The sequence below is a fragment of the Drosophila miranda genome, chromosome 2 (genome assembly GCF_003369915.1).
Source record: "Drosophila miranda strain MSH22 chromosome 2, D.miranda_PacBio2.1, whole genome shotgun sequence".
Classification (NCBI taxonomy): Eukaryota; Metazoa; Arthropoda; class Insecta; order Diptera; family Drosophilidae; genus Drosophila; species Drosophila miranda.
The window spans coordinates 25,928,302-25,946,983 of record NC_046675.1 but is presented as its reverse complement, the minus strand read 5'-3'; the positions used below and the strand labels follow the sequence as shown (position 1 = coordinate 25,946,983).

The following is an 18,682-nucleotide window of genomic DNA, read 5'->3' as shown; positions in this document are numbered from 1 at the left end:
TCCTATCCGTTTACCCTTTCGACATTTCATTAATTTTGACTTCATCTGTTTTTTTGCCCCACCAAAAGAAGCCACAACTTAGAGGTTGTTCAATCCACTCCACTCATTTCCTTTCCCATCCTGCCACTTTCAACAGAAACTCATCTCGACCAACTTCCACCACGCACTTCCTATTCCACCCTGACCATCCTGGCCACGTTCCACCATTTAATGACAACTGTAGATTACTTGCTTCTTATAGAAAACCGCTCGAACAAGCAGAAATCAATCGATTCCCCATCCGCCCTTAGTAGCTGCTGCTAAAATCCAATTGCTATCCCCAGAAACGGATAGAAATTATATGCAACGCATTGTGGCCAGGACCAGGACCCATCGCCCATCTCCCTATCTGGGGTTTTTCCATTTATTACAACTAAGTAGACACAACAACAACAAAAACAAGTGGGCGGAGTGGGCGGAGTGGTTGTGGAGTTGTTCGTATTTTTCGAATGCTTCTTTCGGGTAGTTTCTGCGGCTAAATGGTTTGAGCGATAAATAATGTCCGTTTGTACTTTTAAACGACTTCCTTTCATTTGTTTTTTGGTTCTCCTTTTCGACCTCGACATCGACATCTACTTCGACGACTGTTGTTCAAATTGTTTCAACGCCAATACATAATAGCTGCCCCGCCCACAAAACCTGGGCAGGATGGGCAGGAAAACAAGCCGTCAAAGATAGCAATCTTCGATTTTACTTCAGTCTTTTTTTCCCCAGCTACATTTTTTCGAGGGGTTTCATTTACTGCTTGTTGTTGCTGCTGCTGCTGCGGCTGTTCAATTGATGTTGCTTCGGGATAAGGCCGAATGGGAAATGGGAAACGGTAGAGGAATATGGGACTGCGATTCTTTCTGTAGTTGATGCTACACTGGGCGAAAAAATATGCGAAGAAATTTACATATTATCCGTTATTCCTACTTATATGGAGGATTTTAGATGCTTTTCATTTTTCCAATATTCAGTTAACAAAACGCAAATAGAATCAAATAAAAAAGTATCCCTGAATAATTAAAACAATTTACAACCAATTTATTGCTTGTATCTTCCATTAATCTACGGATAAAACGAATATCTAGTATCTCATCTTCTATAAATATACTACAAAAAAAAAACAATAACAGTGATCCAAATTTGTAATTAAATTTAAGACAGGAGGTCCTGCGTTTAAAATATTGGTTACAAATTAATATTTTCTAGTTACAAACTACTAAAAATAAATTCCTTTTTAATGCCTGTGTACGTATGCTGTGGGTTGTTCCTGTTTCTGTTGTTTTTGTGGCATATAAATCGTTTTATTTCGAAAGCGGCATTATTGAGGATTGGATGACGCCTGTAGGAAGTGATTGTTGCTGTTGTGTCGCGCTTGAGGTTCCCCGGGAAGATAAATGGCTCACTTAGCCATCCGCACCCTCCTGCACTCGGGTAGTACTCGTACCACCCCCTCGATGGCTGCCAGGAGGTGACGGCAAAACAGCAACAAGAAAAACATCGTCATCATCGTGATAGGTGTGTGCGGTTTAACGCTTCAGGATTCAGGACTCAGGATTGTGTGGAATGGAACGTGCCCTGCCGCGGCGTGAAGTGGACCTGACAGTCGACTCGGGGGAGCCTAAGACTAAGACTGACAAATAAAGGTGACTTTATCGGGGGCTGCTTTGTGTTCAGGCGGAAACTGATGGCGCGGGATTAGCTGGGGTTGGAGAGGGATTCAAAACTAAGCAGTTGAAATTGGAGTTGGGTTGGTGGGACTTCGATGAGTTATGAGAGATGTTTCTTTTTTGGGATAATGTTCACACCTTGATATGGGTAGATTACAACGAAGTGGAACAGAAGATGATACAGAACGTGGACAAGAAACATGGTTTCAAGAATTGAGAAATTATATAGTTCTGGAGCAGGTTTACTTTTATCCCAATGAATGGTGGAAACTATATTACAACTATATCTGAGACCACATTAAGAAGCTCTAAGATCCGAGAGGAGCCTCTATTCCATGGTAAAAATATCAAAGGATCATAATGCCATTAATTATCTTTGCTGTATTTTTTTATTTGTTACCAAATTGGTTTAATGACTTCCTTCACTATGTACTCGTGGCTATATGATATCAATAACTCAATTAAATCTAGCAATAGCCAATTGCACGACAAACTTCAGACTCAGCTTCAAGAAGGTAATACATTCATTCCATCATTGGACCATAGAACATAGCTCATCCTGCGGCATCCTTGCAGCATTGTGCACACACAGACACATAAATCAAACAATAAGTACTCTTTATTATTATTATTTGCACTTTTTGCATACACGGTATTTGCTTAAGCAGCCACAACCGCAGAGCCAACAAATATATAATGGAGCATACTTCAACTTGGCTTATTGAATAAGTCAGCAGTGAGCAGTCGCCCGTCGGCAGTTGGCAGTCGAGAGTCGAGAGAGTCAGCCACCTCAGAGAACTTCAATAACAACACTCACACTCCCCGCCCCCCGAAAATCCCCGAAAAACTTTCAAGCGACGCCCCGTCGTTTCACAAATGCCACGCCCCCACCACATACAGGAGCAGCAGCAGCAGCATCCAGCCCCAGCGAGACATCCATCCTCTCGTACCTCCTCGAAATTTCCCAACAGAAACAACATAATTTGCATAAAATTGACGTTAAAGGTTACCAACGGCAGTGCGGCAGTGGTAGGCAGCAGGCGGCAGGAGTTACAAACATTTACTTAGGCGTCTCCCGGAATTCTTTTCTTTTTTTCCACACAGAGTGCTCATATTAATAACCTTAAATCAATTCCATTATAACAGGGAACCCGGGAAAAACATGCGTTAAATTAATTTTCCTTTTTTTGCCGAAAAAGTATGCGAAAAGGGTTCCAACAAATTCCCTACAAATTACATGCGTGTAAAAACGCTTTTTAACGCGTCTGTGGGCGACACGGCACTCATAAACGCATTAATTAAAAGAGGCAGCCACAAAAGTGGTTAAGAGGAATGGTTTGTTTGGATTCATTACCGCAAGAGATCTGTAAATTATCTATATAGCTCGATTTTCATATATATTCGTGCGGATTTTCCAAGGCAGCTCCTTTTTGGGAGCTCCTTTTGGCATTTAAACTAATTAATTAGCAAATTTGCAGGCGTTAAAATGTTCACCGACAGAAAAAGAAAACATACATAAATCTTTTCGCACACCAGGACATCACACACACACACACACACTCAAACGTATGAAAATAGAAAAGCCCACAGGGCGTATGGGTGCTTTTGTGTGGAAGGGTAGCAGATTGCGCATACGACTAGTGGGTGGGCCCAACATTTCCGTTTATGTGGGCAGATGTTGAGGCGGTGGAAGTCGCAGCCTAATGAGAAGGGGATGTGAAAATCAGGAGAGGAAAGGATGGCTTTGAGGGGAACTTCCTAAAAGAGAACTAGATGTTTGAGATTCTCCGAAGGTGGGCTTCAGTTCTGGATAGACCTTCTGAATGGATTTTTGGTTAACCGAAAGAATAGAACCGGCTAGAACCTAGCCTGAAACATGCATTTATTCCCAACCCCCAAAACCCTACTTACTAGATATATATACATTCAAATATATTTAATTTATTTTGGAGCACAAACCAAAAGCGAAACAAACAAATCCCGAATGAACCCGCAGCTAATTTCATCTGAAGTCAAGCGTGTAAAAGCGATTACCCAAACGGATTCGCTACAGAGCATGGCTAAAACAGCTTTTTGGCCAACAGAAAACAGATAAGCGGGTTGGGGTAAAAATAAGAGTCAAAATAATAAACTTGCTGACCACAGACCAAAGTGTTTCTGGGCTCGCTCGAGAGTGAAGGGAAATGCGATGATAACGCGCTGATAATGCACGAAAAGGGTCCAGCAGGAGCAGGGGGATACCCCAACAGGCCATAAACCCTGGCCGAGGTCCCTGGGGTCCCATTGCAGCCAATTAGGTGCGTCTCTTATGCTCGGACCCGAACCCGGACTCTGGCCCTAGATCCGACACACATCTGCTTGGCTATGCAAATGTCTGGCCAGCCCTTGTGCGTGAACAGATTATCAAATTAGCGTAAATGTTATTGGCCTCCTCGGGAATCGCGTCACTGACACATCCTCGAGCCCCAAACACTTAGACACACACGACTCTGATGTATCCGCTGATGTTGTGGAAATTTTCAATTTCCTGTCAACTGCTGGAAAGGCGACACCAGCAAACCAACAAGGGCTGCCTGAGGCCTGGCTAGATGATAAAACGTAAATCCTTTACATGATTTAGTCGTCCTGGCCTCAACCTTGCTAGTTGTCAGCCATAAAAATAAAGAGAGCCCTGGCAGAAAAGAGAACTCTGACATTTTATTTTTGTATGCATAAATGAAAAATAATTTTATTTTATAGAATTTATCCTCCACATTCGATGCAGATGGAGTGGAGTTCCTTTCCAGCCAGAAGCTATCAAATGGCTCACAAGTTTGGGCAAAGCCGCTTAAATGTTATAGTTACTTGGGGCAGGAGATATGGGGGCTCTCATCTCTTTGGCTCCACTCTGTACTATTCGGACAAAGGTGCTTAAATGGTTGTGTGGTAGAGCTGGAAACGCTGGACCTGCGTGTGACGGTGTTGATAGCAAATGTTATTTAAATACAAATTAATTTTTATTGTTTTGCCAAAAAGGGTAATTCCAAAAGGCTTGGAAAATGCCAAGGAGGAGAAAGAGCTGCCAGTGGAAATGGGGTAGGGCACTTTTTAAAGTTTGATTAAACACATACTCGTAGCTATTGCAGACAAATGTAGCCACATACGAATCAGGATTATATACATATGTATAATTGGGAATAGAAATATGGATTTTCTTCTTCTGACTTCCTCCCACACATGTTGTTTTCTTTTCTTGAACATTTACCCTTCCCACAGAGTGGGGGTTGGGCAGTCCTGCCGTGAAACAGGACACACAGAACACTTAAAATTAATGTCTCACTATTTGCACAACAGCTGTGCTGCATTTGATATTTGTCGGGGTCCGGGACCGCCTTCATTCCTAGCTGCCCTGATGGTCAACACACTTTTTTGGCTACTCCCAACAAAAGGGTCGACTCTGTTCCTCCAGGCCTCTCTCCCCACAAAATGCAAATGCCGGTAAACAGAAACCTTTTGTTACTCATTCGCGACAGCTTCCCACTGAGTGTCCTGCGCGTCCACCGCGTCCGTTGTGACATATGAGTCGAATATGTTGCAAATTCAATATTTGCCAACAATTTTGCAATGTTTCTTCTTGTTTTTCTCATCTTTTGTTGGCGTTTCCTCTTCGTTTTTTGTGTCTTTTTTTGGACCGTGGTCCCAAAACGACTGTTGGACCAAGCAAACAAATGCAGCAGCAGGAGCAACAACAATAGAATCAAAAGCCCTACATGAACAAAAAAATGTATTAAACAAATAAAAGTTAAAAGCATTTGATGGACCACACACAACATATGGGGATACGAGGAGTTTAGGGATTAAGGAAGTTGAAATGCTCTACACGACCATAGAGAAAAGAGAAAAGTGGGTTTTGGTTTTTGACATAAAGCAGGGAATGATTTTATGGATTAAAAAACTTTTTAAACAGTTGTAGCTAAATCGTCAGATAAGGACAAAACTGAGGCAATTTGCTGATTAATATCGACAGCCTTGAATTAGTATTAGGAAGCAGAAACCCCAGGAATGAGCGTTAGTATTGGTAAACCACTTTCCATTATATTAAATCACGCCTCAAATTTTCCAAATACCTTCTCCATATGGCCTGCTGTTCTTTGGGTAGCCCAGCCCTTTCTGCAGTTCCATATTGGCCGCCGGGCAGCCTCCTGAAACTGACCGCCCGGGATGTGTCTGTTTGCCCTTGCCCCACCCACAATCCGAGCGGCCTTCGGTCCGTCCGTCCGTCTGTCCGCCCGTCAGTGCGCTCCTGTTAACGTGTGCTTTGTTTAACGAATCGTGCAAATGCGGGTGGAATCGGCATCGAATTGGTGGACTGGGAATTACGGATTTGGGGGGGGCATTCCGGGAATGCTTGGGAAATGATGAGGCAGTTTATTTTGCAAATTTTTTTGGGTGGCTTCTGCTGCTGTTTCGGGCATTTATTTGATTACGTTGAGTATTTTATTTTTCAATCAAAACGCAAAACGCGGCGCCGCACATTAAATTTTGATTGTTTCTTGGCTAGGAAAATCACAGCCACAAAAAGTTCATGCACCCCATCCAGGGAGTGGCAGAAGAACAACAAATTATTTTGATGGCTACATAATGGCCCGAGCACCCCCCTCAGGACCATTGAAACTTTGGCAAGAGGCAGTCCGGAGCGGGGGGCCATGGCGAATCGCTTTAGGCATTTGGCCAAAATGATGATAATTAGCCGAAAACCCGAAAAACCAGCAACCAAAAAGTAAAAGTCAAATCAAAAACTAAACAAAAGTGGCAAGGAAATGGCCGTAGAGGCAAGAAGGGAAGGAAGGGCGGAATGGCGGAATGGGAGTGTCAGTCCTGTCCCAATGTGGAAATTAACTTGTAAGGGTAGCACCGCGGCGGGGCAGTGGCAAACACCTAATGCGGCCACGGACTCACTTGTCTCCTGGGAGGATAACGATTTACAATCAGAAGCCAGCACGAAAGGCGCCAAGCGTCAAAATATAAAAAACTTTTGCATTTCATTCGCGAGTTTTTGGAAGATTGTTTCGCCCATCTACCGCTACTTTCTACCGCTTCGAGTGCGATTAAATTGTTTTAATGGTTTTTGTTTCTTGGCATTATTCAGTGGTGGAAAGAGAGAGTTGGGGCTGGGGTACCGCTTAAAGTTTTTGCTGCTTAATGGTCCACATTTTGTGGTTGCTGGGGGGCGGGAGGAAGAAGGCATAGCAGGAGGGGTCTAATTGTGGCAGAAACAACAAAATCGGCTGGAGGCGTCGGTCTGTTAAATTGACTTCGATTGTAGAAAGTAGAAAAGAAGGTGGGTAGATGAAGAAACGAATTGGAAATCTTTAATTTCTGACATGGAGAATAGTTGGTGCTTACAGGAGATGGGACTTATTGGTTATAGAAGGAGTAATCCAACGAAGAATGGACACAAAATGGTCTGGGTGCAATATAAGTACAATACTTCCTTATTTCCCTTATAATCTTTCCTTCCAGATCGACTCCAGGATCCCCACTGTGTTGAAGACAGGCATGGATCCCCGGACTTACCTAGATCTTCATAGAATCTTTCTAAACAGAATCTTTCAGAATAGACACCATCTCTGAGATTTGGATACCAAAAAGTACATATAACAAAATACACGTGTTCTCAAAATGGAAATAGTCTTCATATTTACTGATCCGGTTTGTATATTCTAACTAGAAATACTAGTCAAATACATTGCATCACAAAAAATCTCAGCAGCTGCCAGGAAAAGTTCATTAGAATCTCCATTGAGTGCCTTCCCTTTGAAAATCATCTTCCGGTCAGGGACTGGCCATTCACTGGCCATTCACATGCACGACTCTTCTCAATCTTTCCACCCTTATGAACCCGACTTGGGCGGACACCAGACAGAGACAGAGAGCCAGCAGTCCCGCCACTTGGCTCTTAATTAAAGTTAAGCCCAAGGAAAATGCCGCAACAGAAATTAACAATTATGAATTTAACAAGAAATTATATAGCGAACGAGGCCAAATTAGATTTTTATTGTTTAGAGCAGAATTATGCAAATTGTGACAAGGACAAAGGCAATTAACATTAGCCGCAAAAAGGCATCCAAAAAGACAGTCAGACAGTCAGACAGACAGACTTGTAGCCTGCTAAATAATTAATGTTCTTGGGCAATCGTGCGTATGAGTAATCTCCACAAAATGAAGACAACTTCTTCGCCGGGGAACGTCTTCATCATCAGGCGTCATCATCATTATTACCATCGTCTTGGTCTTGCGGCTAGCCCTGCTTGAGGTTTTGTCAACCTTTTCCACGGGATAACAGCTGGTCAAAGTTTTTGCCATCGCTCCTCAATTATTCATGGCAGAAAGGAGCAAGAAATGGATAGGCATAGGTATAGGTATAGTGGCCAGAATGCGATGGGACATGTGCGGGCACGCCTCGAGCGGGTAGCAAACTAATTACCCCCAACCCTTCAGATGGCTCCCCCATCTCTGGACCGAGCCCTCTTCTACGAGGACGTTCTCTAGTTTGCTTGCTTGTTTGTTTGTTAGCTTGTTGCTCCTGTCGACGACAGTCCTGTAGGACGCCATGTGTGTGTTGTCTGCTCGCCTTTTAATAGTTTCATAAGCTCCATTTAAGATTCGCTGACACATGTTCTAGGGGATGGACAGAGGGGTGGAGGTGTGCGGTGCGGCGCATATATTATACCCAATCTCGGGCGAACAACAAAGAAACATTTACATTGACATAAATTGATATCAGAGTCGTTTATGTCTTCATTGAGATAAGATACACCAGACGAGTATACGACTGTAGACGTAGACCCGTAGACCTCAGACGTAGACCCTTGTGGTGGGGCGTGGAAGAGGGTGGCCATTAATTGACATATTTATGAGGGTATCCTTATGGCCGCCGTGATTTGATTAAGGCGTTTAGTTCGTTTAGGTGGAGTGGAGATGGGGTTCTCTAAGGATGTGTGGTCCTCTTGGCCTCCCGATACTTGCCTTCTGTGAAAGAGGTTTAATTTGATTAGTATATATTGAAAAATGGAACAGTCTTACCTGTAAAACCTCCTTTAGACCGACTTTTGAATATATAGTGTACCAATAATATAATTATTTTATAGAAAAATTAATATTTTAAGATCACTATAGTCTATAGCTATTTTTTCTGCACTTTCTAGACGTACTTTTGTTAGATTTCTGTGTGGATTTTTGTTTTGAATTTTTTAACGAATACCAATAAGGTTTTTTTTATCTTTCCTTACCTTTTTCTTTTGATATTTATCCAGCTCCATAAAATACATATGATCTCCAAAAAAATTTAATAAGCGCTTTATGCTGAAACGTTTATTAAACTAATAATTTACATGGACACACACACATTGTCGTTAGAAATAATTTCATGGACATGAGCATAAAACCTCTGAGATTTATAAGCAGACTGGCAGACCATCCCCATCCCCATCCCTATCCCCATCCTACCCCTAACTCTGCCATAAACATATTTAAAGCGATAAAAAGGTCAGCCCAAGCCCAGCAGCACCCCAAAAACGCCAGTAAGTAAACTTATTGAATGTCTTAAGTTTTACTGGAGTAAAGTCCCATCCACTACCATCGATGACCGCCTTCTGGTTGTTTTCATTCCATTTTTATGACAACGTTTAGAAATTTGTTGTACATTTTCCTGTCGCTGCTGTTTGTCTTTCCTTTCTCTTTGGCTGCTATACAGCGACGTTTAGCGTGTTACCCCGCCCTGCCCCCACTCCCGTATTGACATTTGATCTTTATGTTGGCCTTTTGGTCTATGCTCGTGTGCCGCTTTGTTTGTCTGCAGGCATCTTTTTATGACTCGAGTGTGTTTGCCTTTTGGCTTTTGTGCCTGCCATAAAAAGAGGAGACAAGAAAAAACGAACGAGCATCTTGGAAATCAAACTTGTGTGGATACGTACCGGAGGGTGCTCTGCCACAAATATGAGGTCATCTGTTATGAACGCCTTCGAATGGCTTAAGAAGCCTTTGGGTAAATACAACTTTGGTTCTTTCGGGGGTCTCGGTTCAATGAGTTCAATGGATTTTGGCTGTGGAAATTGGGGGTTGCCCCAGCATTGACAGAATATAGAATGTAAATCAGCGGGAGTGTATATAAATAGGTAGATTATAAACTAGACTAGACAAGAAGTAGTTCTTAGTTCAGTTCTTAAAAATATGTACAACTAAGGAAGCTTCACTGACGTACAAAATTCGCTATAGCTATAGATCTATAGCTCCAAATATATACTTTCTCAGACAAACACGAAAAGGATAATATCAAAGACTGTAAAATACCAAGTATTGCACACGTGATGAACAAATCTCAACTTCCTTTAAGCCGCAGCCCATTCCTTTCAAAAGTCGTTTTTCAATTAATATGAAATCAAGCATTAAAATTGAATTAGCAAACCGAAAGTGAGAAGAAATGTTTTCTTGGTCTCTGGTCTCTGGTCTCTGGCTTGGGCTGTCGAAAACTTGGCAGCAACTTTGGCCAATTAGAAAATTATGTTGTTGAGCGTGCAACGACAATATGTTGCCTCGTAGTTGGCAGCGTCTTGAGACGGGCTTTCTTTTGGCCCAGTCCAGGGCCCGAACCCGCATCCTGGAATAGTAAATATTGTTTAGTCATTTTGGTGAGCGCTAATTTTGTATGTTAGCCGGCGGCCAAAACCTGGCAAAAGTTTCAGCCAACAAACAAAAGCGATAATTACAAGAAAACAAGAGGAGGACCAGTACCAGAGATGGGACTGGGACTGGGACTGTGACTGGGATACCCATACCAAAAGGAGCTGCCAGAAGGATGTCAGGACAAGTTTTCTTGGTTTTAGAGAATGCAAATAATTTCACAAAAATTAAAAGCAGACGCCAACAACTTTTTGACTTGCACAAAATACACCCAAATATACAAGTATAGAGATACATATATATGTGTATTTGAAATGTATCTGGGAAAAAGTTAGATGGGATTTCATGTCAAAAATGCGAAAGGGTTCTCGTAGTTTATGCGGCTGTCTAACGGCATTTAACCTACGCCACTATAATTCACGCTGTTTCTCGACGGCATTTAAATGCAGCGCGCACAAGACTCTTCCCATTCCAGATCATCATCATCATCCTGGCAGGACCTGGGCGCCTGGTCCCTGGTCCCGGGTCCCGGTCCGGGGCCCCACGATAAGCCAAACATGATTTTACGACAATGTTATTACCAGCGGAGGCAGGCTAAACGGTGGCAGATGGGGAAGGAAACCCCCATAGATCCCTGTTTCGCATTGTGTTTGTTGAGTCGTAAACGGCGGGTGGCATCGGTGTGGGACTCTAGACCCTGGGGTTACACGGATGATGCTGACGTCGCCGTGATTGTTTAAAGTTATGAATAATTAAATATTTGTGCAGGTTACGAGAGTTGGCAAGTCTCGAACTGTGGGTCTGGGGTGCTTATTCCATTAGGCTGATGGATGGGTCTGCAAAAGGAATAGGAATGGAGGGCATAGGCAGAATGGGTTAAAGAACTTTTCGCAGGAACGTTCCGATCGTTAATTATGGCTCTAGATCTTCTAGCTTCTTAGCTTCTAGATCCTACCTAAGAACCCCATCACTTTAAGGATATTTTGGATCATTTATTGGTTCTTAGTCTCAGTACGTTTTAATCTCTAATGATTTGCTAAATATTTATGTATTTGTCTAAATGTATACGCGTGAAACGTCCCACCCTAATCTCTTACCTAGGAACATACTCTTACCCATTCATTTCCTTTTAATTTTCTTTGTGCTTTGACCAAGAACCTTGATGCAAATAATTACCCTTGAGTGCCTTTAACTGGAAATAATGGCCGCCACAGATAATTGTACAAAATAAAGGGAAATGTCCTTAAAAAATAAATGTACAATATTAACTTTGGAGATGCGGGGCATCGATCCCCGTACCTCTCACATGCTAAGCGAGCGCTCTACCATCTGAGCTACATCCCCGTGTGCATTTCCGCTCGTCCAAAGGTCTACTTCGGTTCCTTCCACCAAAGAGAGGTAATTTATACCTGAAATATGCAGTTTATCTGTTTGAAGACTGACCTCCAATAGAAAACAAAAGATACTAAAACTGGTTGGTGCATAACAAATTGAGATTTCACTTTTTGGCTATTTTTAGATTTTGGCTAGGAATTGGTTGCTGAATTCGACTATTGGGACGCCCTAAATGGAAGAGGCTCAATGGTCTAGGGGTATGATTCTCGCTTTGGGTGCGAGAGGTCCCGGGTTCAAATCCCGGTTGAGCCCGGATTTATTTTTGTTCGGCTTCCCGGATTTTAGAGTAGTGCTATACCCATACAAAGAGTATCTTTACTTTTAAAAATCGCTTGCGACACACAAAATATTTCAAGTACAATGGGAGTTTTTCCTTTATACATGTACATATGTATAATATGATATATATGAAATGTATAATTCAAATATTGAAATGAGTTTTTTCAAAGATTTTTATTTATGCAATATATTATTTTGGGTGATAAGCCCGATTAACTGAAAGTGAAATATTTCAGTTAAGTACATGATATCTTTTAATACAACTGAGATAAATATTAGATACAGAAGTTTTTAGTAAAATGGAGTCTTCGTTTCTGTTAAAATTTATCTCTACCGTACCCTTATCTAAGAACAACCAAGCAAACTTTTATCAAATTAAAAAATATAATTACAGATTTAACATATGTTTTCTATGATAGTCGGAAGGGTATATAAAGTTTCCATTCGTTGTTTCACTTGTAAAATGGTAATTCACCTACAAAACTTGTTTTCGAAATTTGATCAGACCCGTTTTCGGGGTTTATGTGACTTCGGACTGGCTTGCCCTTCATTCCATAGTAAATATCACTCCTCGATCATGAATAATAATGACTCCGCTTCACAGTCGAATCAATCTGTGTCATTGCATTGACTTTCCGATGGCGTATAATGTGATTTGATGACCAAACCACTAAACGGCCGACTGTGGCCATGCCTAGTAAATGATCGATTTATTTATAGAGCATTAGAGCATTCGGATGAAAATAATCCACTTGAAATCGTTTAAGAGCACAAAACCAGGTACCTTTATATGGGGATGTAGCTCAGATGGTAGAGCGCTCGCTTAGCATGTGAGAGGTACGGGGATCGATGCCCCGCATCTCCAGAATAGACTATTTTCTTTTTTTCCTTACCTTTATATATTTTGTTTACCTGCAAATATATGCCATACTAGATATAAAATAATAAGAGAGCTTTTAAAAAATTTACAATGGAATCCGTCTTCAAATCTCTGTTGCGCCTGGCTAAATACATATGATCTAATTTTTTTGGAAGTCCGAAACACTTTCCCAGACAAAATACTTCGATTTCGTTCAACTTTCCAACAAATCCTCCAGAGTATTTGAAGAAAAAAGAGGGTGTGTGTGTGTCCTTAATAAGGATCACACGTTCCGGATGGAGATGCGGGGCATCGATCCCCGTACCTCTCACATGCTAAGCGAGCGCTCTACCATCTGAGCTACATCCCCACATGACGAGGCGCAGGCCAAAAGTGATTGATAATGGCACAGCGTTACCAGACGATAAAAAAGAAATCAGTGCAGAAACGATCTGGAAAGAGGCAGAAACAGAGCCCATCAACCATATCCCCACCCACAATAACAGACGCAATTACTTTACGCAATTTGGTTGGTTTCTTTATTGTCGCATTTCTCGCTTTATTATTTATTCACATTGATTATAATATAAAAACTGCAAATATTTACACTTTGACGCAGGTTTATTCTGCCATAAAAATGAGGAAAAGAAAGGCACAAGCCAACACACACCACTGATTGGTACATTTTATTCTTGGCATTGTTTTCTCTGCTGCTTTATTGTTTCGCCAGACAGACAGCAAGCAACCTGCCAGCTGATGCATATAATTATGGAAATTTAAAAAGTGGGCCCGAAACACCCCTCAGGCGCACAAGCAATATAGAGACAACAGAAAAAGAAAATGAAACATCGAAAAAAGCGAAAAGTAAATAGAAGTTGCACAGCAAAGAACATTTTCTACAAACAATAAGCAGCGGGACATTAGCATAAAGCCAAGACAGTACAAACACACACATACAATCACAATGCGCATTGAATTTGGTGTTTGAATTGGCGCCCAACTCTGGAACGGGGTGGCAACGCACTCTCTTCTCTCTCCACTGCCACACTGTTATCGATTGTCAAACAGCTGTCTGTAGTGTCAAGAACTTAGCGTTTTGGTGCATTTTTTTTTTTTTTTTTGGATTTATGTGAAATTTTACACAAAAAACGAGGATATTCATAGTATGGTAAGAGCGCTGTCAGGACCTCCAGCGGTTTCAGCACCTAATAGTACAAACAAACCTCGGTACACCTGCAAATTGTGATATGATTCGCATTGCCTTAAATATGTATATAAAAAAAAAAAATAACCTCCAACAACTGAAACCAATTGGTAATGTTAAGTACGTTTTCTAAGCCATGGATACTGCAGAACCAGAAGCAACAGCACCAGCTGCCCAGTCAAATGCCGACTCCGGCACATCGAAAACCGAAAAAACCGACAGTGCTCCCACGGAGCCGTCGTCGTCTGCGGCTGCGTCTGCGTCTGCGTCGGCGCCAGGGTCACGCTACAACAGCCGGCACGGTCGCGATGGAAATAATGCTGGTCGCACAGGTGGTCACTGGGATTCGACGGACCATTGGTGAGCTATACATCCATTTGGGCACTATATTAATGACAATTTCATCTATAAATTAGCAGGGAGCATGCAGCAAGGTTACAGATTCTCGCTGCGTCTTCTTGTCTCTGGACTCCCAGTCTGTCTGCTGGACTGCTGTCTGTCTACTAAACTGCCAACGTTTGCGCTTTTCTACCCGCACTGGGAAATATTATGATAATGAGGATGGGTCTCTCACGTGCTTGCTAATTTTATGGCGCCCCCACCGCCATCCCGCCATACTCTGGCAGATCTCCGTGTCGCATAAACATAATGTGTTCTGTATAAGATTTGTATACCCAATACTCAAAATGTGTATAGGGGTATATTAGATTTCTAGTGAAAGCGGATGTGTGTCACGTCCAGAAGTATATATGTATGTACATGTAAAGTCGATTGAGCCATGTCTGTCTGTCCGTCTGTCCGTTCCTATGGGCGCCTAGTGCTCAGAGACTATAAGAGCTAGAGCAACGACATTTTGTTTCCAAGCTTCTGTGACTTGTCACTGTTATAAGTATATTTCAAAACTTCGCCCCGCCCACTTCCGCTCCCACAAAGGGCGTAAATCTGTGGCATCCACAATTTTAAAGATACGAAAAAACCAAAAACGCAGAAACGTAGAGAATGACATTATCTTTTAGAATGCAGAATCTGAACCAGATCGTATAATTATTATAGCCAGAATGATGAAAACAATTTCATTTTCTCTCGCTCCGTCTCTCTCTAACACACACTTTTCATGGTCGGCTTTGCCAAAGCAACTAAAAACTAAACTAAAACTAAAAACGCACAATCATAAAGAATGACCATATCTACCAGATTGCCTATAGACGGCATGAATCTGAATCTGAATCAGATCGGATCATTTTTGTAGCCAAAAGGAACAAATCAATTTGCAGTGGCTACGCAGCGCCCGACAACGTGTTCCGACACGTTTTCTGTCTCTCTCGCACGCACTCTTTGTTGGGTCGTTCAACGTTAGCGCCGTCTGGTGGAGGAAAGCCATGCTGACTATGTATCGGGTATAAATGTAGAGTTGCGGTCGCAGCAGCAAACGTTCCCCCTCGTTTCTTTTTGTGTCGTAGCCTGCACTAACGCCTCGTTAAATAGCTTACCTAAACGAATTTTTTCTTGGCTCTGTTTTGCATATTCAAGTGCCGTCTGCTGTACCGTGGAGGGGGCTTTTGAAGACCTGCCCCCCGTCCATCAAGGGAGGCAGCTTGAGGACTAGACGCTGAACGAATGTACCATCAGCAATTTTATAATTATGGGAATAGCTAATGGGATATTTGTCAGGGTTATATTTAACATGAGTTAAGGGGAAGACACCCTACAAGTCAAGCCTGTGCTAACCCCCTTAAAACCATCAAATATCATCAAATTATTAGGTTCCAAACCATTCGCACACCCTCCTCAAACGCAAGTGCTGGTCTTTTGGCACTTTGGCAACATCTGCTGCCCTGCCAAGAGGGAGCACGAAAAAATGCTCATAATAAATATAAAATGGCAAAAACGTGTCGATTTCCGTTAACAACTTGAAAATGATTTGTTTCACAGTCTGCAGAGCATATTAACTTCGATTTTCAATTCACAGCAGACTTTTCCACATATCATAACATGCCATATGGAGGACAAGGACTCCCCCATCATCAACATTTGGCTATTTTTTGCCAGTTAGGCAAACGCAAAAATTCCATTTGGGCCGCAAAAGCACAGAATGGATACTACTGAAGCCAAAGGAAGAGACTCCCAGTCAGACATTGTTTGGCTGTTTTGTTTGTTTGTTTCGGTTGCTGGGGCTCCGTCTCAATGACGTTGATGGGTCCTTGGCCATAACCTGCGGCTCTGTCAGCTTCATCTTGTTAACCAAACAAGCCACCGACTCCATCGTCGCCTAAGACAAAGCAGGACCCACAGACCGGTACAAACGGAAGACCCAAAGAGGACCAGCAGGAGCAGCAGCAGTAGCAGCCAGAAAAAATTCTAATTGATGGCCTGTTGGGACCTGCATCTTGACCATTTCCGTCGCTCTACGGATATGCATGTCCACTCAATTTTCCGGCAAATGAGTCGCCCTCATCGTCCTCAAGAACAACAAAAATTGATTGGAATTTTGCAACAAGCGGATACAACATTTTTTCCCCATTTTTCCCCACTTTTTTTCCACCATTTTCGCTTCGTTTTGTACACTCTTTTTTGGCCTGGCATTTGTTTTCTCTTACCCCTAAAAACACGTCAACACTTGTGTTTTGTGGCTTTTGCCGTTGTTGCCTCTTGTTATCGGTCCTTGGTCCTTGGTCCTCATCCGACATATTCAGGCACTTATAAATGTCGAATGCGATTTGTTCTTTATGCTCTTTAGATCTGAGAGCAGGTTCCTTTTACATAGGGATGCTTCCACAAGTGAAACTATTTTTACTGAGGAGAGATATATGCACATGTATCAATTATTTACCATAGTATTAAATGAATTAATTAATGTTGGAAGTTTTTTAGTTTATACATTAAATAACCTTCAAATATTCAGGCCATGCCTAGAGCATTTTATGTTCGTTTTCCAATAGAGTTTTCCCTACATTCTAGCTAATGTTGTTCTCTTACATTCCTCTACAAAATCCTACGTTAATTGCTATTAGCAATTTTTTCAAAGTAACTCTCAAAAAAATTTTGACCAAAGGTATTACAATAATTAATTTCCCTCAGCGCGTCACATGTTTTTGAACCAAAAAAAAAATTAAAATACGCTAAAAAAAAGGTAAAAATTAATTATAAACAAATCTTTTCATGTCACCAACGGAATTTGTCGACGACACTTTGGCGCATTTTTCAAGCTGCCCCAAAACTCAATTTCACAGCAATTTCCACGTGGGCCCGGGGGTGTTCCTAGTGTCCATTCTCGAAGCAATTGTTTAGGGTCACTCAAAAGCACATTTCACTTATTATTAGCTCATTTATTACCCTCCAAAAAGGCGCCTGCTGCCTGCCTGACCCTGGCAGCAGCAGCACCTGGATAAAGTTTTTGTGAAAAATGCTCGCCAATACAGGAAAAAGGGAGGAAAAAAGAAATAAATAAAGGGAAAATCCCACTTCCTCCATCTCCCCTTGGGCACCTTAAAATTAACACATAAATTTTCAAGTGGGGTGGCCACCGTCCTGCGGCTATCCATGGCTATCCGTGAGATACGTTGAGATCCACAGAAGTAGGGTAAAAAGGGGGTGCTGGGAATGGATATGTACAAGTATCTACTGGGAATGCAAATCGTATCTGATATAGTCCTTTTCTCCCAAATTTGAATCGGCCTATCCCCCTGTCTCGTCCTGTCTGTCTACGCCTCTGCCTGTTCTGGCGGGGAGCTCCCTGTCATTGAAATTTCCGTGTGAGTGCGTTCAATGTTCAAGCGCTGGGCAATTGACGTTGAAACTACGTGACGTTCGAAAGGTAAATTGTATCTGTGGGATTGTCATTGACATTTTCCCATTTTTTTATTGTGTGCAAATTGGCCAACGCTTCACTTTTAATTATAGACCACTAAATTAAAATCTCTATAAAGTCTGGGTATGGGTCTTATATATTTTTACGGTCTGAACTTAATTATCCACTCCCGTGCAGAAAAATCGACTTTCCCACTCCCCTTGAGATGGATGGACAGTAACAAAAGAATCTCAAGATGGGAAAGAGCAAAGAAAAGAAAAGAAAGGACCTTGGCAATGCGGAAATAAATAAACGTCGCGACTTTCCTTAAAAATCTCTGATTTCGAAAGGAAGGATGGGAAGGGTGGGGATTCCTTGGGTACATTTTGAATAACAAAATTAACAGCAGAGACCCCCGAACTTGCCAGTCTCGCAGCCTTTGCCCCATGTTTAGTTATGCATTTCTTTTTTCTTATTTTTATTTTAATTTTTTGCTTTTTTATTTATATCTTTTCCCACATCCACAGGCAGCAAAACAATCACTACGCGCAGCGAAGGATAAACGAGCGATGGAACAGGGACATGGACAGGGACAGGGACAGGCAAGTTTTCCTTTATTTTTCCTCACTTTCATTTTTCCTTTCTGTTGTTTTGGTTTTTCCCCCACCCCACTTCTGGCTGAGCCATTTGTTTGTTTGCCCTGACTGCGGCAGGAGTGTAGTATCTCTGTGCGTGGGGCCCTTCCTTGGGCTTAACGCACGCTTGCACCTTTCCAGGCCTTACGGACGGGGGGGTCCTTGGTC

The 18,682-nt window shown here is 42.1% G+C and overlaps 1 protein-coding gene and 4 non-coding genes across 9 annotated transcripts in view; 3 read left to right on the top strand and 2 right to left on the bottom strand.

Annotated features, from left to right (window-relative positions):
• Positions 1-11,626: 11,626 nt before the first annotated feature.
• Positions 11,627-11,699, bottom strand: Trnaa-agc. Its single transcript has one exon. It is a non-coding gene; the product is annotated as a tRNA-Ala (tRNA).
• A 231-nt stretch (positions 11,700-11,930) lies between these two features.
• Trnap-ugg lies at positions 11,931-12,002 on the top strand. The gene has a single exon. It is a non-coding gene; the product is annotated as a tRNA-Pro (tRNA).
• Positions 12,003-12,821: 819 nt separating this feature from the next.
• On the top strand, positions 12,822-12,894 carry Trnaa-agc. The gene has a single exon. It is a non-coding gene; the product is annotated as a tRNA-Ala (tRNA).
• A 291-nt stretch (positions 12,895-13,185) lies between these two features.
• Positions 13,186-13,258, bottom strand: Trnaa-agc. Its single transcript has one exon. It is a non-coding gene; the product is annotated as a tRNA-Ala (tRNA).
• Positions 13,259-13,939: 681 nt separating this feature from the next.
• The window catches only part of LOC108155085, a 27,953-nt gene continuing 23,210 nt past the window's right edge, over positions 13,940-18,682 (top strand). Inside the window, exons 1-3 of one of the 5 annotated variants that reach the window (XM_017285704.2) lie at positions 13,942-14,056; positions 14,227-14,452; positions 18,407-18,481. In XM_017285704.2, coding sequence (XP_017141193.1) covers positions 14,229-14,452; positions 18,407-18,481 — 299 coding nt within the window. In that variant the 5' untranslated portion in view covers positions 13,942-14,056; positions 14,227-14,228. Of the gene's footprint in view, positions 14,453-18,406; positions 18,482-18,682 lie in introns of all 5 variants that reach the window. The other 4 variants (XM_033388575.1, XM_033388574.1, XM_017285705.2 and 1 more) reach the window with 4 other exon arrangements.